Raw genomic sequence first — 25,235 nt, forward strand, 5'->3', positions numbered from 1 at the left:
ATTATTCTGGTTACTGGTACTAATATCTGGGAACGAACAAGAATGATCATGTAAGTAAATAAATTTGATCTACTTGCTACACACCACCAGATTTTTATTGGACACACACAATAAGTTGCTGTTGCATCGATATTCTAACTGAAGACAACTCCCTGTGTGTTAAACTAGTAACTGCTTCCCAGGGTTTTTGATGACTTTTTTTGTAGATCACCAGGACTTTCTTCTGAGGCACCTTTGAGTGGACAAGAACCTCCAACTTTTGGATTAGTAGCTGAGTGCATTAATCATTTTCTTCACTCCAGGACCCCTTTTATTAGACAAAACCCAAATAAGCCCATTGCCACAAAGTTGGTTCAGAATAAAAATGGCCCTAGAAGACAGTAGAGCTGCTCTGTAGGGTTTCCAAGGTTGTAATAGTGATGGAAGAACACTACCACACTTTTCTCTTATGAGACCCTGGGTGAGTTTGAACCGTTGACCTTGAGGTTAGCAGCTGAATGCTTTAACCAGGCCATTTGTTCCTGAGTTAATAAGGATAGTTATATTATATACTAAAAAGGTAATAAATGCCACTGAGTAGTACACTTGTGAAAGGATGAATTTTATGGCATGTAAATTGCATCTCATTAAAGCTATTTAAAAGAATACATGAAGATGGTTCATACAATGAAAATTTTCTATATTTATTTCTAAAATAAGCTTTGAATTTCATGAAAACCACCATTTCTGTGGGATTTGAAAATTACTTCGTAAACAACTATCTGAAATAGACAACAGCGCGTTTTAACTTGTGACTATTCTGATATCCCCCTTTACATTGGCTTCTATCTTATTATTATTCATTTCCAGATTCAGGTTTTGCATCACTTTGGAGAGCATAGTTTCATCTTTTTTGTCTCCGGAGGCAGCCCCTTTGTTGGTTGCATCTTCTGCTACAATGAAAAACTGTTCCGTCGGCTGGAGAATGCTGACGCCATAGCCATTGTTGTTATAGATGTGATTGTTAGTCATCTTCAGCTTGGGTGCTGGGAGAACCTAGTAAAGAGTTCCAAGAAATTAGTTCTTCAGTAAGTTGAGTAGAAAGGTCATATTGAACACTTTATTAAACATTACTCTAGAACTTATTCATGAGGAAATAAATGGCTTCCTTTACATCCACTCTTTCAATGTTAAACACAGTTGGATTTCCTCATATGGGTTCATGTAAACACAGCCACCTTCCAAAAGTTCATTGAAAAATTTCGTGATATTGCGTTTTCCCAAAACTTTTGCAAGCCCCCTTGTAAATCATCTGCCTTTAGTGTGTAGTCTATTTGAGGAGATGAAATAGTCTATTTGAGGAGATAAAATACGTACATAAAATAAAAATTCAACGCAAACGAGTCACGGGGTAAAGTGACAGTAACCACGCAAGCCTAGCGAAGGGCCTTGGAAGTTAAGTTTTGGGGAAAACAAAGGAATTGGAAGGCAATTGACCTATTCGGTCTTATAGTGAATGCTTTCGTTGGTTAGCCTAAAGTTTTTATACAATTATGAAAGACTTCTTAATATATTATTCTCTTGTCTTCTACGCGTCTTATCAATGAAACACCTGCAATACTTTTCCCTTGCTCATCCACAGATGAACAGGATGGGCGTCATACAGTAGCTTGTTAGAAAAATGAGCCCTCCTGAAATGGAATATGATTTTAGGTTATTTGCTTAGAAGTTAAGTTTAATCTATTAAATCTAAAGACTAAAAAAATCGTACCTCATCATTTTAATCATATTTAATTGCTACTTGTATGGTTGCTCTTTTCCAAATCAATGATGATAGAATATTTTCAGATAGTTTTATTAGATATGAAATCACTGAATAATAAAGGTTAAATTGGACATGTCTTTTTCCTATTGCACTAATTACTTCAATACTGTGTGCTTCTCTACCAAGAGAGATGAGCATACCTTCATATTAACTCCGCCTAAGGTGCTTTGCGAGCAGTCACTGGTCCGGAGGTTATTACAGTGATGGATTTCATTCCTTTCCAGAATGGCCATGCTCCCAGGGTAGAGCTCCACACCCGCACCCTGGTAAAGTAAAAGTAGATGGTCTACAACATACTCACCAAATAGCTCCATGCTTTTCCTTAGTCTTGGAAATTATAATTCTATATTAGCAACCAGCATTTCAGTCACTTAAAAAGACATCATAGTGTATGCAACAACTTCCTGTAGAGATTATGTTAAGGACATCGAAAACTATAAATAGTTATCACTGGTGTTAGCGACTCAGTAAGCCAAAATTGAAAGTTGAGGTCAAATAGTCCATTACCTTGCTCTCTGACCTAAATAAATCTCTGGAAGCAAATCTAATACCTTGCCAAGAAATTTCCAACTAAACCTTTCAGGATGCTGCTAAAGGCTTATTTTCTCAGTGGAAATCAAGGAAATTTTTTTTAATTGCAGTTTTCCATTCCTGTAGTGGTAAAACTTTGATTGCTATTTGAGCATATTCGTGTTTATTATGTCATGAGAGGCTGTCAGACTTAACCCAATACCTTTTAGTATAAGTATGTTTAAAAATAAATTTAATAAACTCATGATCTGCCATATTGCCACTGATTCCTACGGCAAAACTACTACCTCCTTCTTTGGACTTCAGTAAAGAGCCCCGGTGGCGCTGTTGGGTAAGCATTGGCCTGGTTATGTCTAGGTAAACGCAAAGCCTCCCACCTCTTCATGGGACACAGCCGAGGGCATCTGGGAAAACCTACACAGGCACAATGAGTCAGAACTGACTCATAGCAGTGGGTTCGCTGTTTTCCTTTGTTTTGTTTTAGAGGGAGGCAGTTCACCAGACCAAAATGTACTTGGCCACCCTTACATTTGTCCTCACTTTGTTTTTTCTTTTGTTTTATTGGTGGCTCATACAATTCATCATCCATCCATCCATCCATCCATCCGTGTCAAGCACATTTGTACATATGTTGCCATCATCATTTTCAATGCACTTTCTACTTGAGCCCTTGATATCAGCTCCTTAATTTTTCCCTTCTCTCCCCCGCCCCGCCCTCCCTCATGAACCCTTGATAATTATAAATTATTATTTTTTCATATCTTGCACTGTCTGGTGTCTCCCTTTACCCCCTTGTCTGTTATCCATCCCCCTGTGCGGGAGTTATAGGTAGGTCATTGTGATGGGTTCCCGTTATCCCTCCACCTTAGCCTTACCCCCCTGGTATGATTACTCTCAATATTGGTCCCAAGGAGTTTATCTGTCCTATATTCTCTGTGTTTCCAGCTCTTATCTGTACCCATGTGCATGCTCTGGTCTAGCCAGATTTGTAAGGTAGAATTAGAGTTATGATAGTGTGTGGTGGGGGGGTGGAACCATTAAAGAACCAGAGAAATGCTCTATGTTTCATTGGTGCTATACTGCACCCTGACTGGCCTGCCTTCTTCCCACAACCCTTCTGTAAGGGGATGTCCAAGTTGCCTACAGACTGGCTTTAGGCTTCCACTCTGCACTCCCCTCATTCACATGTTATTTTGCTCTGGGTCTTTGATGCCTGATACCTGATCCTATTGACACCTCATGATCACACAGGCTGGTGTGCTTCCATGTGGGCTTTCTTGCTTCTCAGCTAGATGTCTGCTTGTTTATCTTTAAGCCTTTAAGACCCAGATTCTATATGTTTTGATAGCTGGACACCATCAGCTTTCTTCACCTCATTTGCTTATGCACCCACTTTGTCTTTAGCTATTGTGTCAGGAAGGTGAGCATCATGGAATGCCAGTAAAGTGTTCTTGTGTTGAGGGGGTACTTGAGTAGAGGCCCAATGTCTATTTGCTTCCTTAATACTAAACCTATAAATATATGTACATAGATCTATTTCCCCACTTTTTTTTTCTTTATCAGTTTCTAAGCTTGTGATTCTAATTCAATCCAAAGATCCAAAGAAAGAAATTATCTTTTGCATATTAATATCATTCAACATTGTTAGATATCATAAAATTTTTTAGTTTTTAATTTGAAATACCTGGGCACCAGTAATTTCGCTGTCTGTAATTGTCAAAGCGGCCCCTGTAAGGACACATACTCCAGTTCCTTCACATTTTAATATGCAGTTTTCTAGAGTCATGTGGCCAGACTCTACCACCACAATGCCATCCACGGTCCCTTGTTGTATCAAAGATAGATGCATCAGTTTCACATTGTCAGCTTTGGATACCACAAAACTGTCATGAGAAGGTTCAGAAGTGATCATAATTTCCTCTCTCTTTCCAACTCCTAATTCATAGGGACAAAAATACATAATTATGTAAGTAATCCCAAATCTTAAAGCCCTTTATTTATTGAACAATACTTGACTACTTTTTGATTTTTCTTTTCACATAATTTTAGCATGATATAAATCATTCAGTTATTACTAAATACATGCTTAACTAATAACAGTCTTTGTCCTTATTTTGCTAGCATGATGGAAAAAGTTTATTATCAACTAAATTTACTATGGTATTTTTTTCAATATACTCATTTGTACTTTCCACCACTTCTCTGTCAGTTTGTCGTACTGTGGTGGCTTGTGTGTTGCTGTGATGCTAAAAGCTACATCACTGGTATTTCAAATACCAGCAGGGTCACCCAAAATGAAGAAGTTTCCGCAAAGCTTCCAGACTAAGAACAGATGAAGGAATAAGCTGTCCACTTCAGAGGAGTTAGCCACTGCAAACCCTATGGAGAACATCAAAACGTTGTCAGTTGCTGAAAACCGAATAAATAGAAGCAGAACGCTGTCAGAGATCGGGCCAGAAGATGGGCCCCTCGGGTCAGATGCACTCAAAATAGCTGAGCAAGAGCTGCCTTCTCAAAGCAGAGACGATCATAATGACGGACATGGAAGAATGTCTTTGGGAGTAAAGCCTTGGGGACCTTCATTTGCTGATGGGGCACAACTCAAAATGAGAAGAAACAACTGCAAACATCAGTTAATAATGAGAACTTGCAATGTACAAAGTATGGAAGTCATTAAAAATGAAATATTCTAGGAATTAGCTGAAATGGACTGGTATCGGTCCCTTTGGATCAAATTGTATTGTTTACTATGCCAGGGATGACACAATCAAGAGGCATGGCACTGCATTCATTGTCAAAAAGGACATTTCAGGATCTGTCTTGAAATACAGTAGTGCTGTCTGTGATAGAATAATGTCTAGCCCCATAAAAGAAATAGAATCAACACAACTGTTATTCAAATTTATGCATCAACCACTAAAGCTAGTGATGTAGACATTCTACAAATGATGATGAAGAATTCTACCAATTTCTTCAGTCTGGAATTGATCAAAATTGCAATCATGGTGTATTTATTGGCAATTAGAATACAAAAGTCGGAAACAACGAGGAAAGAATTGTTGGAAAACATGGCCTTAGTAATAGAATCAAAGCTTGCGATGGAATGACAACATTTTTCAAGGCCAACATATGGCTTCTTCATTTCAAATACCTTTTCCCAGCAACAAAAAGAACTATACAGGTGAACTTCTCCAAATGGAATATACAGAAATAAAATTGACAAGTCCACAAGAACCAAAATACTACCCATCTTAATTTTGAGAGCATCTGCAGAGCTGATGTGCAGCACTGAGTACTTAGTGACAGATCTTATGAACTGTGGGAAGACATCAGGAACATCAGACATAAAGAAAGCAAAGGGTCATTAAAAAGCAGGAAAGAAAGAAAAAAAGATCCAAGTGTATGTCAGAAGAGACTCTGCAACGTGCACTTCATCATAGAGCAGCTAAAGTATATGGAAGAAATGACGATAGAGAGCTAAACAAATTTCCAAAGGGAAGCTCAAGAAGAAAAAGTCCAATATTATAATGAAATATGCAAAATCCTAGAGTTAGATAACCCAAAAGGAAGAACGCGCTCAGCATAACAAACTGAAATATTCACGCCTCAAGTTACAATATTGAAGGATTCTATGGGCCAAATATTGAATGATGAAGGAAGCATCAAAAGATGGAATGAATGCAGGGTCACTGTACCAAAAAGCATTAGTCAAATATTCAACCCTTACAAGAGGTAGCATATGAGCAAGCAAGAACCAATGGTACTTAAGGAAGATGTTCCAGCTGTGCTGAAAAATTAGCCAAAAACAAGGGTCCAGGAAGTGATGTTTGAAATTGAATGTTTCAGTAAGCTGATGAAGCTCTGGAAGCACTCAGGTCTGTTCCAAGAAATTTCGGAGACTTGGCCAACTGACTGGAAAAAATTCATACTTGTACCCATTTCAAAGAAAGGTGATCCAACAATGTGCAAATTATAAAACAATATATCACATGCAAGTAAAATTTTATTAAAGATCACCCAACAACAATTGTAGCATTACATTGATTAAGAGCTGCCAGAGTTTCAGGCCAGATTCAGAAGAGGACATGGAACAAGGGATATCATTGCTGATCTCAGATGCCTCTTGGCTCAGTGCAAAGAAAATCAGAAAGATGATCACTTGTGCTTCATTGTTTATGCAAAGGCATTTGACTGTGTGAGTGTGTGTTAGGCCACAAATTGTCTAGAGAAACAAATTTCACTCGTATATAAGAAAGAGTTTATATCAAGCAGTAATTTTGATATAAAGATAATTTTATATCAAGAAAGCACCCCAGTCCAATTTAAGTCCATGGGTCGGAAGCTAGCTGGAGGCCTCTTCAAACTCACATGACTTCAGGCTGATGATTCAAAAAGCTGAAACGGGATGCAGGTAGGTCACAATCCTGTGGGTGCAGAGTCACATGGGTCCAAGATTGTTAGAAACATGATAGGATGCTGACAGCTCTCAGGGCCAGGTAGAGTCCCAGCAAGCAGGAAGGCAATGGGACAAAGAGGGAAGTTCCTAGTTTCTCCTTTATAAGATGGTCAGATCCCCAGGGAGGCAGCATCAGGCTATATAACCTTATTGACAGGTTGGGTTTCACCCCTACAATTTCATACAATTTAAGTTGACATAAAATCATCCGACTACTACAGTGTGGATCATAAAAAACTATGGATAGCCTTGAAAGGAATGGGAATTCCAGAACACTTCATTGTGCTCATGCAGAAGCTGCACATGGATCAAGAGGCAGTTGTGCAAACAACAAAGAAATAGTACATGGTTTAAAATCAGGAAATGATTTTTTTTTAAATTGGGGGAAAAAATCAGGAAAGGTGTGTATCACAGTTCTACCCTCTCAACATATGTAGTCAATCTGTGTGGTGAGCAAATAATCAGAGAAGCTGGATTGTATGAAGAAGAATGTGGTATTAGGATTAGAAGAGAAGGCTTATTAATAACCTGTGATATATAGATGACACAGCCTTGCTTGCTGAGAGTGAGAAGGACTTGAAGCACTTGCTGATGAAGATCAAGGATCGAAGCTGCCTGTGTGTATCATAACAATGTAAGGAAGACCAACATTTTCACAACTGGACTAAACTACTAACAACGTGATAAAAAGTGAAAAGGTGGTCTTCATCTTGCTCGGATCCATAATCAGTGCTCATGGAAGCAGCAGTTAGGAGATCAGACGATGGATTTCACTGGGTAAACCTGCTGCACAGGCCTCTTTAGAGTCTTGAAAAGCAAGGCTGGTACTCTGAAGACGCAGACGTACCTGACCCCACGCCAAGGTGTTTTCAATGGCCTCACGTGCATGTGAAAGTTGGACATTGAATAAAGAAGGTCGAAGGAAAAAACAAAACAAAAATGCATGTGAACTTTGGTATTGGCAAAGAATATTAAAAGTACCATGGACTGCCAAAGGAACCGAGTGGTCTGTCTTAGAAGAAGGACAACCAGAGTACTCCTTAGAGGCAAGGGATGGCAATACTTTGTCTCAGGGAAGTTGGACCTGTCAGGAGAGAGCAGTCCTTGGGAAAGGCTGTCATGCTTGGGTGGGAACGTGGAGGGCAGTGAAAACGAGGAAGGCAGGCCCTGGACAGGCTGGACTGACACGGTGGCTCCAGCACCGGCTGGAACGGAAGCGCGATTGTGAAGATGGCGCAGGACTGGGAGCCGTTTTGTTCTCTTGTAAACAGGATTGCTGTGAACTGGAACCAGCTGGACAGCCCCTAACAGGGACAGCACTAGTCCAGTCCAATCCTGTCCTCTGCACGCTTCGCTGTAGCACCCTTCAGTGTCTCCCCATGAAGGCGAGTATCCAGCAGGACCGGGTTCTAAGACTTAACTGTCCTTAGATTGGGACTAGAATTACATGGGAGCCCAGAATCCATCTGTTTGTCACCAGGTTCTGAATGACTCTGGTTTACTTTGGCGCTCGTATTATGACAAAAACAAAAGCCAGAATCAACAAGAACAACAAAACAAAGAAACAAAACAACCCTCCTCACGACCAAAAAAAAAAAGAGAGAGGGAGAGAGACAAAAAAGGAAAACAACTGTCAATTATCCCCTTAGGGTATAAGGTGATTGCATTGATAATATCAATAACATCCTATGACATAGACTGTAAAGTACTATTGATTTGAAGAGGTTGAGATTGTACAACTCTTGAATTGAACTTTTGAGATTGTACAACTCTTGTGATTGAACGATTGAATTGTATGATATGTGAATTACATGCCAATAAACTGTTGAAAACATACTTATTGCAACCATCAAAACCTAGTGAAAATGTGGCTTTGTTGTTTTTTTAATTAATAAACAAAATTTAATCAACCTGCTCTTTTCTTGTGACCAGGCCATGGTAATACTCTTACTTTAAAGTGAAAGTGGAAAATTACAGTTAATAAATATCTTGAGAATCTAAAATAAACTTAGATATATCATTTTCTGCTCCCATTTTAGTAAGTTTGCTTGAGAATTAGCCTTTCTGGGAAAATCCTGAGTATGTTTTACTGCAACCTCACACCTTCTGAAGTCATAGGAAGAACAGTGGGAACAGAGAAGAGAAAAGTAGCTTTGGTAAAAGTAGAGATGTCGATGGCAATAAGAGAAGTGTTGTAGTAAATTTTTAATTTAAAAAGCATACAAGGATCAGGTATAAGGCATCATCAGAACAAAAATCTTACCATAGTGAATGATGGGGGGAGTGCGGAGTGGAGATCCAAAGCCCATTAGTAGGCCCCTGGAGATCCCCTTGCAGAGGGGTCTCGGGGAGGAGACGAGCCAGTCAGGGTGCGATGTAACAACGATGAGAAATACAACTTTCCTCTAGTTCCTAAAGGTTTCCTCCCCGCTCCCACTACCATGGCTCGAATCCGACCTTGCAAGTCTGGCTAGACCAGAGGATGTACACTGGTACAGATAGGAACTGAAAATACAGGGAATCCAGGGCGGATGAGCCCTACAAGACCAGTGGTGTGAGTGGCGAAACAGGAAGGGTAGAGGGAGAGTGGGTAGGAAAGAGGGAACCGATTACAAGGAACTATATGTGACATCCTCCCTGGGGGACAACAATTTATAAACTATCAAGGGCACATGAGGGAAGGGGGGGCAGGGATGGAGGGGAAAAATGAGGACTTAATGCCGGGGGTTTAAGTGGAGAGAAAATGTTTTGAGAATGATGAGGGCAATAAATGTACAAATGCACTTTACACAATTGATGTGTGTATGGATTGTGATAAGAGTTGTATGAGCCCCTAGTAAAATGATTAAAAAAAAAAAAGCATACAAGGAATTTCTTTTGTGAAACTCTGTTCTCATTCCAATAATTCCCACACATGTTAACACTCTATAAGCCATCCATTTTATGTAGCTTTAAGACAATTGCAAATGATGTCCTGCTAACCCTTTATAATGATGTCATCAGTCAACAAAGCAAGATTTGCAGCTTGATATTCTCCGGGGAAAATAACTACTGTATCTCCACTGTAGCAGCTATCCAAAGCCAAGTCCAAATCATCATGCTGCTGGAGAAGTGTGTCTGAAGACAGGTCCTTTACCTGAAAAGAAGGTGAATTTCACAAGTGGTTAAACTGAACCAGTCGTTTCAGTTCTACTCCTTTTGGTGGTAATCTGTTTTCCCCAAAGATTTAGCGATTTGCTTGTTCAATACTCAAAGTACTCATCCAGTAGTTAAAGTAATGATACAATGAAATTTTCTTTCTTAGAATCACTAATCATTTTACCGAGTTAGAGGTAGGTGCCAGAGCGTCATGTTGGACGTAGTAGAGTACTCACTGGTTGGGCTGCTAACCGCAAAGCCAGCAGTTGGAAAGGACCAGCGTGGAGTTCTGCTGCTGGAAAAAGCTGCAGCAAGAGTTACAGATAGAATCTGGGGTGTGCTTGCTGGCTGTGAGTTGGCTGTGATCCTAATGATTAACCGTTGGGAACCCACCAGCTGCTCCCAGAGAGAAGGACCAGGTTTTCTACTCCCATCGACAGTTTTCGGAAGCTCACGGGGTAGTTCTAACCTGTCTGATGGGCCTGTAGGGTCAAAGCCCACAGCGGCAGTTCCACCTTGTCCTGTAGGGTAGCTATATCAGAAGTGACTCAATGGCAGGGAATTTGAAAAAGAATTTTTTGAAGCCTCACAGTGGTACTTTGAGCTAAAGTATTATCTCTGTTACAAGTTAAGGACGTTGAAGCTCAGTGAAATTCAATGATTTGTCCAGAACCAAACATTATTTTTGCTTAACTAAGAAAGAGCACCCACTTTAAGCACTGTGCTCTGTGGAATCAAACTGCCAATAGGAACTCCAGTGATTAGAGACGACCTTCAGAGGGCAGTGAGTGCATGCTCACGGAGAGGGACAATTCAGAAAAAGACGGTGAGAATGGTTATACAGCTCAAGGGAAGTAATGCATTGTAGAAATTGTTCCTTTGGGGTTATGTTCCATGCTGTATAGTCTCACCAACACCAAAATAAATTATATATACACCTTAGGGCAAAAAAAGATTTGTTAAGGACACTAAGTTGGTGAATAGATTTGGAATCCAGGTCTGGGTGGCATCAAACCTCCTATTATTTTCAATATACAACTCTGTTTTCTTTAATTCAAACAGGCCTTACAATTTGGGGGAATCTATAGAATTTCATATACTGAAGCTAAAAACAAAAACACCAACAATTTGCAAGAGGACTGGAAAAGAGGCGAGAAAGTTACCGTGATAGGAAGAGTGGCAACATCATGATAAATGGAGGAAAGGTTGACGTTTCCTGGGGTTTTGCTTTACTTAGATCCCCAGTCAACGCTCATTGAAGCAGCAGTCAAGTAATCAAATGACAGGAACTAACGTCAAAATGACAGATGAGGCAGACATGCCACCCAGGACACCTCCATGACAAAGACAATGAAACAGGGTATCATCCTGAGCGTGAGAGGAAAGGAGAGAAGTGGATTGAACAGTGACGAGAAGAAGCTGATAGACTGCAGACTGGTGAAGGCTGGTGCACTGGCACAGTGACGTATAGCCATCTTCAGCTTTTGTCTAGTGTACAGACGGAATCCACATCGTGACAGAATATCATCCAGATGCACACTTTTACTGATTTTAAGCCATTCTGTATCCTCTTGTTCGGTTCAAACAACTGCCACTTGGTTAAACACTTTGAAATCCCATTCTCTGAACTGTGACCCATAGTTTGTTATGATCCACCCAGTCAAATGCCTTTGTTTAGTTTATAAAACACAGCCAACATCTTTCTTGTATTTTATGCTTTCAGCCAAAATCGATTGGGCATTAGCAATTAAGTCCCTTGCTTCACATCCTCTTATGATTCCAACCCAATTTCCGGCAATTCTTGGCCAGCATGCTGCTCCAACCACTTTAAAATTATCTTTCGCAAAATTTTACTGATGTGTAATATTAATAGTATTCCAGAATTTCTGCATTCTGTCGCATTACCACTTTCCTTGGAATGGGTACAAATATGCCTCCCTTCCAGTCAGGTGTCCAGGTAGCTGCTTCTAAAGTTTTTAGCACAGATGAGTGAGCATCTTCAGTGTCCCTTCGGTTTGTGGAGACATGTTTATTAGTATTCCATAACCTCCTAGAGCCTTGTTTCTCCCTATTGCCCTCAGGGCAGCTTAGACTTCTTCCTCCAATACCATCTGTTCCTAAAATAGTTTATCATCGACTCATTCTTTTGGTGAAGTGACTCCATATAGTCCTTCCATCTCCTTTTGATGCTTCCTGCAGCATTCAATATTTGCCCATAGAATTCTTCAACATTGCAACTCAAAATTTGAATGTTTCTTCAGTTCTTTCAACTTGAAATATGCCTGAGTTCTTTCCCCTTTTAATTTTCTAACTCAAAGTGGTTGTACATTGCATTGTAATACTTGGTCTTCAGTGACCCTTTGAACTTTCCTGCTCAGCCCTTTCGTGTCATCGTTTCTTCCCTTCACGCTAGCTACTCTGTGATCAGGGGCACGCTTCACTACTCTGATGCCTAGCAACGAGTGTCTCGAAAGGTGTGAGGGCCACAGAAGATGCAACTATTGGCCTTTCACTGTCCAGAATAAAGAAAAGGACAAGTGGAGAAAGTCAGACTCAAGGAAACAATTTGTTCAAAGGACTAGGGACCGAGAGAACCGCAGCCTCCACTAGCCTGAGAGCAGAAAAACGATCTGGCTCTCACTACTGACCACTCTGATCACCATCACACTAGAGGGCGCTGGGCAGAGTGGGGTAGAAATACAGATCAAAATGCAAACTCATAAAAAGGACCTGACTTGCTGGTCGGAAAAAGACAAGTCGAATCTACAAGACTACAGCCCTTAGGTGTCCTTCAACCCTGGAACTGAGCCCAACCTGAGGGATCACCCCCCCCTTCAGCCCAACAATAGACAGACTTAAAAAGTGAGTAAACGATGCCTGTGGGAAACGTACTCCTCAGAAAAAGTCTTTTTAAAAACTCACGACCATCAAATGGGTCTGACTCGCAGTGGCTCAGGACAGAGTGGAACTGCCCCTTGGGTTTCCAACACTGTCTCTCTACAGGCACAGACAGCCCGTGGAGTAGCTAATGGGTTTGATCTTCTGCTCAGCAATTTCAGTGTGGAATCCTCTATGCCACCCAGACTCCTACAACTAACCATGGAACTACAAAAGGCAGAAACAAAGCTCAGAAGGCAGGAATGGAAAAGAAAGTTGAAAGAACGAGAAGGGAAACCGGGAGTGGGATGAGGGTGTTACAATATGGGGCTGCAGTCCATGTCCTGAGACAAATGTGTTTAGATTACTGAAGGGGAAACCAATTTGGTTCCCTGCTCTATGAATGGTCACTCAACCCACAATCAAATGTTTGTTTTTTTTTCAGAGAGCAAGTTTCAGAGTCTTTTCTGGATTTTTTGGGGTCTTTTCTCTCTATTCTGTCTTTTTAATGGCATTTTGCTGGTTTGTGAGTAATGTCCTCCAGGCCAACCCACAGCTCCTCTGGATTTTGGCCTTTACTGCTCTGTTTGTCAAATCTATCTTTAGGATGACCTCTACATTCAGGAGGATATCTGAAGTGGCTTTTGAGGGCAAGCAGGTTTGGATTTTGTTTTTGTTTAAATACTCAAGGTCATGCTTTGAATCTCATGGACTGGTGTTAATTTTCCTCAGCTTCAATCTGAACTGGAATAAAAGCAATCGATGGTCTGTTCCATAGTTGACCTCCTGGGCTGTGTTCTGACCAATGATACTGAGCTTCTCCATCAACTCTCTGATTCCTGTTTATTCCACAAGGTGAGGTACATCTGCATAGTTACCATTTATGTTGTTGGGGAAAAAAAGTATTTTTGAGCTGTAAGTCTGAATTCTGAGCTCCAACTGTACTGTAAAGCTTTTCTGTCAGCTCTGCGGAAAGATCTTGGTCTCTTCAATGTACTTCCTGGCTTCTTGAAGACCTCCACCTGCCTTAGCATGTATTAGTATTTTATCCCACTTTGCTCTTTCCTCACTTGTTTAATCTCTTTTTATCTCAAAGATTGACTAAAGGCACACCTTACACAAATCTTTCCTCACCCTAATAAAGGACAACCCATTCTCAAATAGGTTTGTAATCACAGTAATCACAGTCATAAACCTAAGCTGTTGCCATCAAGTTCAGTCCAACTCATAGTTTTGTTCTATAGGGTTCATCGGCTGTTCGTCTTTATGGGAGACTACCTCACATCCCTCCTGAGGAATGGCTGGTGGTTTCAATCTCTGACCTTGAGATTAGCAGTCCAGCACTTACCAGCCGTGGCCACCAGAACTCCAAACCACAGGCATAGAGGGCTGCAGGATTTGTAATGAATGTCATGAAATTTACCATATATATATTTTGGGTGAGCATAAGGGATTTGTAATGAATGTCATGAAATTTACCATATATATATTTTGGGTGAGCATAATTTCATCTATAATACCAGGAGAGTATAGCAAAAGGTAAGATGAAGAAAATATTTCAAGGAAAGAGATGTGAGATTCTGAAAGGTCAAGTGAATGGAAATATTTATTCTGTGGCTTGACTCTAACTTCTTGGACTAGCTAAACTTATACTCATCCTTCAGGTGTCAGGTGAGTTATTTCTGCCAATCAGCTTTGCTAGAATTCCTACGTTTGACTTACATATCTGTCATATGTGCATCTTGTACATGTCCTATCACAGCATTTATGTTGTAGCTGCAATCGCCTGTTTATGTGGCCGTCTCCACCATACTTTAATGAATGTCTTGCCTGTATGAAGAAGCAAGACTGTGGGGCTTTCTCAACTCTGTATCACCCACAATGCTGTCTTTTCATACATGTCCTGTACTCTGCCCATCACAACTAGCATGCCTGGCGAGCATCTGTTGGCAATGATTTGTTGACAATTTTTACATGTTATAGGCCATTCTTGAGGATTAAGGTGTACTTGACCCAAGGTAAGATATTTTCAATTTCCACCTGTGCATGTGAAAGTTGGAAGATGGGGAGGAGATGAGCCAGTCAGGGTGTGATGTAGCAATGATGAAAAATACAACTTTCCTCTAGTTCCTAAATGTTTCCTCCCCGCTCCCACTATCATGACAGGAATTCGACCTTGCAAGTCTAGCTAGACTAGAGGATGTACACTGGTACAGATAGGAACTGAAAATCCAGGGAATCCAGGGTGGATGAGCCCTACAGGACCAGTGGTGTGAGTGGCAATACTGGGAGGGTAGAGGGAGAGTGGGTTGGAAAGATGGAACCGATTACAAGGAACTATATGTGACCTCCTCCCTGGGGGATGGACAACAGAAAAGTGGGTGAAGGGAGATGTTGGACAGGGCAAGCTATGACAAAATAACAATTTATAAACTATCAAGGGCTCATGAGTGAGGGGGGAGCGGGGAGAGAGGGGAAAAATGAGTATCTAATGCCGAGGGTTTAAGTGGAAATAAAATGTTTTGAGAATGATGAGGGCAATGAATGTACAAATGCGCTTTACACAATTGGTGTGTGTATGGATTGTGATAAGAGTTGTATGAGCCCCTAATAAAATGATTAAAAAAAAAAAAAGAAAGTTGGAAGAATTGATATATTTGAACTATGGTGCTGGCAAGGAGTATTGAAAGTACCAGTGGACTACCAAAAGGACAGACAGATCTGTCTTGGAAGAAGTATAGCTAGAAGGTTCCTTAGAAGTGAAGATGGAGAGACTTTGTTCACATACGTTGGACATGTTATCAAAAGAGACCGGTCCCCAGAAAAGCACATCATTCTTGGTAAAATAGAGGGGCAGGGGTGAAAAGGAAGCCTTCAAAGAGGTGGACTGAGACAGTGGCTGCAACACTGGGCTCAAACCTGACACCAGTTGTGAGGATGGCGCGGGACTGGACTGTGTCGTTTTCTGTTGTACAGAGGGTTGCTGTGAGCAGGAACGGACTCGACAGCATCTAACAAGCACAATGGACGATCACTGAGCTGAATGCAATGGGAAAAACAAGCTACTAATGGGCCTGATGAGAACCATCCCTTCAAAGAGCGCATGTCATTATTATATGCAGCTGAAATTTAAATGAATGCATAAGAATAAAATGTATTTCTTACCATTTCAGTAGTCATCACTTTTGCTACAATGTGTGTTATGGTCTTCCCAAAGTCTCTTTTTCCTTTCCTACGTCTCAGAATTCTTGGAAAGAAAGGTCCATGAACTCTATAGTTAGAAACATTTTATGATTAAATTCACATTTAAAAGACTCAACTACATTTACTTAGAAAATAAAAACTTGCTACTAAACATTGTTAATTTATTAGTTATAAGTTCCTTAAGAACAACGTAGTGATTAAAATATTTTTGAAGGGCTTAATGTTTAAGGCCTTGAACTCTAAAACATTTTCATTTTAATGGCTTTCACTTGGACATCTGAAAGTCATTAACTGCAATCCAGGGCCTCAGCCATCTCAGCCTTCCAAAACTGAAGTAAAAGATCTTAAATATGTTCTCAAAAACCACTGAGTTGTAAGTTCACACAAAGCAAAGGTCATTGTTCTCTGCTACTGCGGCATAAGAATGCCTCTGCTGAAGCTTTAGATCTAGTTACTGTCTCTGTGGATTTACCTGTCCTGGATTTTATATAAAGAAAATCATACAACACCTCTTCCCAACAACAATAACAAAATGAAACACAGAAAATCTCAACCCCCAAAAAGCAGAGACTCATAAAAACTAGAGCAAATTCAAAATGGAACAAAAGGGAAAATAAACGAACAGATATTAAAATTTAACCTCTTTCTGTTCATAATAACCCTACAGGACAGGGTAGAAAAGCCTTATGGGTTTCTAAGACTGTGCTTAAGGCAGTGACTTTAACTATATCTGCATTCAATTCACTTTCTGAGTCTGAAGGCAAGGTGTATTCTAATTCCTAGTCAATGGTCCCAGAGACACCAATGGGGGCTTAATCCTCTTGAGGACTAGATGGATTGTGGGGTTTCCTGTCAAGCAAGCTGGACGCTCAGAATTTAAGCTCTCATTTAAATCTCTCCTCTAATCTTGGATTTTATTATTTACAATCCCTTGATCACACAGGTTGATGTGCTTCTTCCATGTGGGTTTAGCTGCCACTTCACTTAGATGGCTGCTTATTTTAAGTTTTTAAGAGTCCAAATGCTATTCTTTCTGATAACACTAATGCCCATGTTTTGGAAGATTATATCTCAAGAATAAAACATCTCTGTGAAGTTTAAGAGTTCAGAAAAATGTTTCTAAGAATTTACTAAGCAGGTTATAAAAATCTGAATTTGGATATATTAGCCTAACTCTTGAAGCAACGGTTTCATTGAACATTTCAAAATCAAGCCCATTCAGCATTTTTAGACCTATTTATTTAAGTAAGTGGTGGTTTTGTTCTTGGGAAATAGGGACCGATTCATACTTTTTTTCCCCACCACAGATCAGACTACCAGGTGCTCAGAGTAATGCATCCTAGACATTCTAGAGGTCACCACGCTAGTTTATTTGCAATCCTAGCTTTAAAATTAAAGATGTATAGAAGTTATTTTTAAAAATCAAAGTTTCTAAGGAATAACATATAAAAGACATTTGTTTTATGTGAACTGGGTCTGTGAGTTTTCACAAATTCATATTGCTGTTGTTAGGGCCATTGAGTTGCTTCCAATGAAACAAAACAATGCCTTTTCCTTTGCCGTCACCCTTGTTCTTATGTTTGCATCCATTGTTGAAGTTACTGCGTCAATCCTTCTTGTCAAAGTCTTCTTCTTCTTCTTTTGCTGCCCTTGTATTTTACCAAGCATGATGTCCTTCTCCAGGGACTGGTCTGTCTTGACAATGTGCCTGTGTTAGTCCGGGTTGACTAGGGAAACAAATTCATAGACCCTTATATGTGTATAAGTAAGAGCTTTATATAAAAAAGCAATTGTATATTGAGGAAAACATCCTAACCCAGCACAGATCAAGTCCATAAGTCTGATATTAGCCCATATTTCTGATACCAGTCTATAACTTCCTCTTCAGACTCACACAACACTTGCAATGATGATGAATGCAGGAAGATCACAGGCCAGGGGGTGGAAAGTCTTGTAGATCCAGTGGTGGTGGAAGCATCTCAGCGCTGATGTGGGTCTTCACATGGCTCCTCCAGCTCCAGGGCTCTGGCTCCATCAGTGTAGCTCCATGTGGCTTGTCAGCAGGAAGATCAAGCAGGGAGAGTATGTGTCCTGCCTCCAGAGAGGAAGACAGGAGTTCCCAGAATCCTTGGGAGAAGGCCATATCTACATAGAGGCTTCATTGGCTATGACCTGATTGACATGGTTAGACTCTACCCCTTCCTGAAGTTGACAGCAGATTATGTAACTGCTACACTATCCAAAGTATATGAGATGAAGTCTCACCATCCTTGCCTCCAAGGCGCATTCTGACTATCCTTCTTCTAAGATTTTGTTTGTTTTTGACAGTACATGGTACTTTCTTTATTCTTCACCAACAGTATAATTACATGGTCATCCTTATTCAATATCCAATATTGATATGCATATGAGGCCACTGAGAACACCAGGACTTGGATCAGATGCATCTTAGTTCTCAAAGTAGCATTCATGCTTTTCAACACTTTAAAAAGGTCTTGTAGGGCAGATTTACCCAATGCAATGTGTCTTTTGATCTCTTGACTGATGCTTCCATGAGCACTGATTGTGAATCAAAGCAAGGTGAAATCCTTGATAACTTCAATCTTTTCTCCATTTATCATGCTGTTACTCATTTGTCCAAGTGTGAGGATGTTGGTCGTCTTTTCATTGAGGTGTAATTCATACCGAAGGCTGCAATCCTTGATCTTCATCCGCAAATGCTTCAGGTCTTCCTCCCTTTGAACAAGCAAGATTGTGCTATTTGCATATCAATGAAGGTTGTTAATAAGCTTTCCTCCCATCTTCATGCCACATTCTTCTTCAGCTCCAGCTTCTCTGATTATTTCATCATCATAGACATTGAATAAGTATGGTGAAAGGATACAATCCTGATGCACATCTTTCCTTATTTTAAACCGTACAGCTTTCCCTTGTTCTGTTCAAACAACTGCCTCTTGACCCACACACAGTCAAATGCCTAGGCATAGTCAACGAAGCACAAATAAACATCTTTCTGGTATTCTCTGCTTTCTGTCAAGGTCTATTTGACATCAGTAGTGATGTCCTTATTTCACATCTTCTTCTGAATCCAGCATCAATCCCTTGAAGTTTCCTATCAGTGTACCGTTGCAACCGTTGTCAAATGATCTTCAGCAAAAGTTTATTTGTGTATACTAGTAATGATATTGTTCTATAATTTTCACATTCTCCTGGGCCACATTTCTTTGGAATTGACACAAATAAAAATCTCTTCTACTAGTTAGCTAAGTAGCTGTCTTTCAAATTCCCTGGTATAGATGAGTAAGTGCTTTCAGCTTGTTGAAACTTTTCAATTGATATTCCATCAATTCCTGGAGCCTTGTTTTTGGCAAATGCTTTCAGTACAGCTTTAACTTCCTCTTTCAGTATCATTGGTTCTTGACATATGCCACCCCTTGAAATGGTTGAGCATGGACAGGGAGTCTATGTATTCTTTCCATCTTCTTTTGATGCTTCTTTATGCATCATTCAATATTTGGCCCATAGAATCTTTCAGGACTTCAACTTGAGGCTTGACTTTTTTTCCCTTCAATTCTTTCCGTTTAAGACATGCTGAGCATGTTCTTCCTTTTTGGTTTTTTAACGCTAGTCTTTGCACACTTCATTATAATATCTGACTTTGTCTTTCCCAGAAGCTCTTTGACGTCATTAGTCTTCCACTTGCTTTGGCTACTCCATGATGAAGAGCCAGTTTCAGAGTCTTTGCTGACGCCCACTTTGATCTTGTCTTTCCCGTTTTTGATAAGCCCATGCTTGTTCATGAATGATGTTCTTGATGTCACCCTACAGCTCATCACCTCTTCTGTCATTAGAACTCAATGCAGCAAATCTTTTCTTGAGATATTCTTCAAATTCAGATGGCATAGACTCAAGGTTGTCTTGTGGACTTGTTTTAATTTTCTTCAGTTTCAATCTGAATTTACATATGAGTGATTGGTGGTCTGTTCCACAGTCAGCTCCTGGCCTGGTTTTAGAGGCTGATATTGAGCTTCTCCATTGTCCCCTGCCACAGATAGTCAATTTGATTTTTGTGTATGTCATCCAGAGAAGTCCATGTATATAGCTACCATTTGTGTTATTGAAAAAAGGTGTTTGCTATGAACAAGTTGTTGGGCTTGCAAAATTCTATCATGTGATCCCCAGCTTCATTTCTACCACCAAGATCATATTTTCCAACTACTCAACTTTTGCATTCCAATCACCAGTAATTATCAATACATCTTGATTGTATGTTTGGTCAATTTCTGCCTGAAGACTTTGGGAGACTACATTCTTCAATTTCTTCATTGCTAGCTTTTGTTATTGGTGCATACATTTTAATAATAGTTGTATTTATTGAATTTCCTTGAAGGCGGATAGACATAATCCAATGACAGACAGCATTGTACTACAAGATAGATCTTGAAATGTCCTTGTTGACATCGAATTCAACCTCATTCATCTTGATAGTGTCATTCCCAGCACAGTAAACTATATGATTCTCTGATTCAAAAATCCAAAACCAGCCCATTTTGTCTCACTAACTCCTAGGACATCGATCTTTATACCTTCATTTCATTTTTTACAATTTCCAGTTTTCCTAGATTTAGACATCATACAATGCAAGTTCCGACTATTGATTGATATTTTCAGCTATTTCTTCTTTTTCTGAGCTGTGCCCATGAGCCAATGAAGGTCCTGAAGGCTTTACTTACAAGGGCTTTACTCTACACACGCCATTATAGTCATCTCTAATTTTTGAGTGTATTCTGCCCTGAGGGTCTCTTCTGGCACTATCTCTGACAATGTTCTGCTTCTGTTCAATAGGTGCTCAGTATCTGACAATGTTTCAGTGCAATGCATACGATTCTCAGGAGCTACTGCCTCTGAAATGAGCATCCTGTTTCTTCTTCATTGTCTGTTCTTAGTCTGGAAGCTCTGCTGAAACCGGTTTACTTTGAGTGACCCTGCCTGTGTTTGAAATACCAATGACAGCTCCTAGCATCACACAAGTCATCATAGTGACAGACAGACAGGCAAAGGGTGGTCCAAGATGTATGGACCCATTTAACTCTTATCACAGTTAAGGTATAGAACATTTCCATCACTCTGATAACTCCTCTCATGTATCTTTGCAGGCACTCCCTTATAACCCCTTCTCAGGCAACCGTAGATTGTGTTACCAGCATACTGTATCTCCCTTTTGGGGGAATGTATAAGGGTGCTATATAGTAATACACTGTGTACTCTGTCTGGCCTCTCTCACTCAACCTAATTTTGAAATCCAGCCATGTTATTGCATGCCTCGGCAATGTGCTCCTTTTATTGCTGAGAGGTGTTTCATGATTAGATTTTCTATATACAAGATGACATACGCAAATAGAGATGCTTTTACTTCTCACTTTGCAATCGGTGCCTCTTCATTCCTTTTCTTGCTGAATTGCCCTGTTTAGAACCTCTGGTACATTTTGAACAGAAGTAGTGAGAGTTGATGTGCTTGTCTTGGTCCTGACCTCAAGGGAGGAAAGCCAGTCTTTTACCACTAAGTACGATGCTAGTTTGCTAGTTGAGGGTTTTGTTCGTTTGTTTTAATAAAAAGATGGGCTTTAACAGGTTGGCGAAGTTCCCTTCCATTTTAAGTTTATTGAAAGTTTTATCGTAAAAGGGTGTTGGGTAAAATGCATTTCCTGCATCTATTGAGATGATCATGTGGCTTTTGCCCCTAATTTGGTTACTTTTTATTTGTTAAATGGACATTACATTCCTGAGATAAATTCCACTGGTTGTGGTACCGGATCCTCTTCATATGTTGCTGGGCTTAACGTGCTAGATCTCTGGTGTCTGCATACATAAGGGATATTAGTGCTTGGTTTTCTTTGATGATGATGTCTTTGTGTAGCTTTGGCGTCTAGCTAGTACTGGCCTCATAGAATGATTTGGGAAATGTCCCCTTCTCTTGATTACTTGGAAGAATTTGTGAAGAATTGGTAATAATTAATTCTTTAAACATCTGGTAGAATTGACTGATAAGTCACCTCGTCTTGAGATTTTCTTTGTGGGTAGTTTTTGCTTATTAATGAAATCTCTTTTTGTATTATGGCCCTCACAGATTTTCTGTTTCTTCGTGAGTAGCTTTTGTCTTTCTAGAATTTTGTGCACTTCATAGATGTGATCGAAGTCATTGACACACAAATTGTACACCGTGCTCTCTTACTGATTTTTATTTGCGTGCAGGTTTTTGTGTGAACATAACAGTTCATATTTCAGGTTCGAGTATCAGTACAATGGTTGGATCATCCACATAGCTTTGTAAGTAACTGTCTTCCAACATAGGTGTACCATGTTCATTCCGCCAGTCCCTTTCACTCTGCATCCTTGACAGCTATTGTTGTGGCTTTCAGTGTAGCCGTCCCAATATGTTTGTGGTGGCATCTCATTGTGGATCAACTTTGCATTTCCTTAATGATGCACAAGGAGTCCCTGGGCAGTAGAAGCTTGCAGGGCTGGTGGCTGGAAACCACCCAGAGGCACCTTGAAAGAAAGGCTTGATTGACAGGCTGCTTCACATTGTTTTGAAGTAGTTTTGAAAACCCTATGAACGTTGCTCTACTCAGCACACCTAAGGTCACCAGGAGGCAGAATCCACTCTAGGGCAACTGGTGGTTGATTTATGACAAATGATGTTAAGCATTTTCCATATTTTTTTCTCATCTGTATATATTCCTTGGTGGTATATCCATTAAGATCTTTTGGCATTTTTGATTGAGTTGTTTTCTTATGGTTGAATTTTAAGAGCGATTTGCATCGTTGGGCTATAAAACCTTCATCCGATATGTGTGTTGCAAACGTCTTCTCCAGGCTGTGGCTTGTCTTATCTTGTTGTTAACAGAGTCTTTGGCAGGACAGTTTTCAGTTTTAAAAAAGTTCAACTTATCAATGTTTCCTTTCACGGATCATGTACTTGGCGTTCGTTGTGTCTACAGTTCAATGCCAAACCTAAGGTCATCTAGATTTTCTCCTAGGTTTTACTCTGGAAATTTCATGGTTTTGTACTGTATGTGCAAGTGTATGGATTATTTTGAATCCATCATTTGAAAGGGTCAAGACCTATGTCTAGGTATGTTTTTAATATGGATCACCAAATGTTCTCAGCACCATTTGTTGAAAAGACTATATTTTCTCAATTTCGTTTCCTTTATGGCTTTGTTAAAGATTAATTGACTCTGTTTGTGTGAACCTGTTGGGGACTTGAGAAGCCCTGACTGAGTAGTGGGTCACCCACTGGGCTGACAACCTCAAGACCAGCAGTTCAAACCATCAGCTGCCCCTTGGGAGAAAGATGAGGCTTTCTACTCCAATAAAGATTTACAGTCTCAGAAACCTACAGAGGCAGTACTATTCTGTCCTATAGGGTCACTGTGCGTGGGAATTAACTTGATGTCCGTGAATGAGATTTAGGGCTTTATACTTAAATTAGATTTCTTATAAATGAAATTTGGATGGGTCTTGCCTTCTTTTTTAATTTATTCTCTATCTTTTGACGGGTATTTTTAGGCTATTCAAATTTAAATTTATTATTGACATAGTTGCATTAATATCTACCAAAGTTGTAACTGTTTCCCATTCATGCCACTTATTTAGTTTTCCCTTTTTCTGCCTCTGTTTTTAATTGGGCATTTTGTGACTCCATCTTTCTCCTCTCTTCAATATGGCAATTATATATCCTTTAAAATATTTTTGGGTTTTCTTTAGATTCTGCTGTATACATTTTTAATAAATCCAATGTTCAAATTGTGAGGCTGGTGCAGGACCAGGCAGTGCATAGGGTTGCTATGGGTCGACTCGATGGAATCTAACCACCAAGTTCAAATAACACTGAGGTAGGGGTTGCGCATTGGGCTGTGATCTGCATACTCAGCAGTGGGAGCAAGAATGGGCTTTCTACTCTTGAAAACAGTCACAGACTCAGAAACCCACAGAACGTCACTAGGGGGCAGCATTGACTTAAAGGCAGTGAGTAGAGTTCAAGAGCAGGAAGCCTGGTGGCATGGGGGCTATGGAGTTAGGTTGCTAACTGCCTGGTCAGCAGTTTGGAACCATCAGCCGCTCCTCAAGAGAAAGACGCGCTTTCTACTCCTGTGAAGAGTTATGGTTTCAGAAACCCACCGAGGCAGTTCTACCCTGTCCTACAGGGTCACTATGAGTCCTCATGGACTCCAGGGCAGGGGGTGGCTTTTGGTTTGGGGTTCACATGTAGAACAGGCACTTCTTCCCCACTGCTTCCTCCTGTCCCTTATGACACTGCTGTCATCCACGTCACGTGCCCATATGCTATCATTGTGCAATACTTTATTGCTGGCAAACAGTTATACTTTAGGCTAAGAAGAAGAAAAATAAAGTGGGTTGGTCGCTCAGCTATTTCTTCTCTGACCGTCTTCCCTTGACGTGGAGCTGACTTTTGTTTTCTGCCTGGAGAACGTCTTTGAGGCTTTCCCGTAGTGTCGGTCTGCTGGTGACAAGTCCCCACAGTTTCTGTCTGCCGTACAAAGTCTGTGTGTCCGCTTCACTTTCGAAGGACCCTTTCACTTGATAGAGAAGTCCAACTTCTCCTTCTGCCACCCCCCCCACCCCCACACTCTTAGGGTTTGACTTCATTCTCATCTTGCTTATGGAGTTTCTGACAAGAAACCTGTTGACCCTCTTATTCTTGTCCCCCATGATGTAAGGTATTTTTAAAATCTGGACTCTTTTCCAGACACTCTGTCTTTTGTTTTCTGCAGCCTGACTCTGACCCGCCTCACCTGCTCACTTCCATCCGGCGATGCCGGCCAGCCTGCGGAGGGCGGCCCTCTCCACAGTTAGCCTGCGTGTGCTCCTGGTCTGCACTTGGGAGAATTCTCACCCACTATGGCTTCACCTCTTTCCCTGCTCCATTTGCTCTCCCTTTCCAAATTCTAACATTCATCCCTCTGATGCGTGCTACGCCCATTACAACTACCTTGTCGGATGTCTTGTTGTGTTTTCCCTTTTGCTTTGGTAATCTCCGCATTTCCATTGAGCACATTTCTACTTGTAAGCCCGCAGACTCTTCCTCCCGCCAGCCCAGCCCACGGACGAGCCTCGCAAGACACTCCGTCCTGCCGTGGTTTCACCGCTCCGCTCCGGCCTCCTTTCGATTCAGCTCTCCAACTTGACCTCTCAGCTCAC

General features: G+C 40.5%; 1 protein-coding gene across 3 annotated transcripts in view; it reads right to left on the minus strand.

The window, feature by feature from the left end:
* Window positions 1-662: 662 nt before the first annotated feature.
* SHCBP1L (SHC binding and spindle associated 1 like) overlaps window positions 663-25,235 on the minus strand; it is a 37,751-nt gene continuing 13,178 nt past the window's right edge. For all 3 annotated transcript variants that reach the window (XM_045298278.1, XM_004706686.2, XM_045298277.1), the window contains 5 exons: window positions 15,972-16,077; window positions 9,774-9,927; window positions 4,020-4,270; window positions 1,945-2,067; window positions 663-1,035 (listed from right to left, as the gene is read on the minus strand). In XM_045298278.1, coding sequence (XP_045154213.1) covers window positions 784-1,035; window positions 1,945-2,067; window positions 4,020-4,270; window positions 9,774-9,927; window positions 15,972-16,077 — 886 coding nt within the window. In that variant the 3' untranslated portion in view covers window positions 663-783. The remainder of the gene's footprint in view (window positions 1,036-1,944; window positions 2,068-4,019; window positions 4,271-9,773; window positions 9,928-15,971; window positions 16,078-25,235) is intronic.

Source organism: Echinops telfairi, unplaced genomic scaffold (genome assembly GCF_000313985.2).
Source record: "Echinops telfairi isolate 266 unplaced genomic scaffold, ASM31398v2 ScPeMD7_7424;HRSCAF=8462, whole genome shotgun sequence".
NCBI lineage: Eukaryota > Metazoa > Chordata > Mammalia > Afrosoricida > Tenrecidae > Echinops > Echinops telfairi.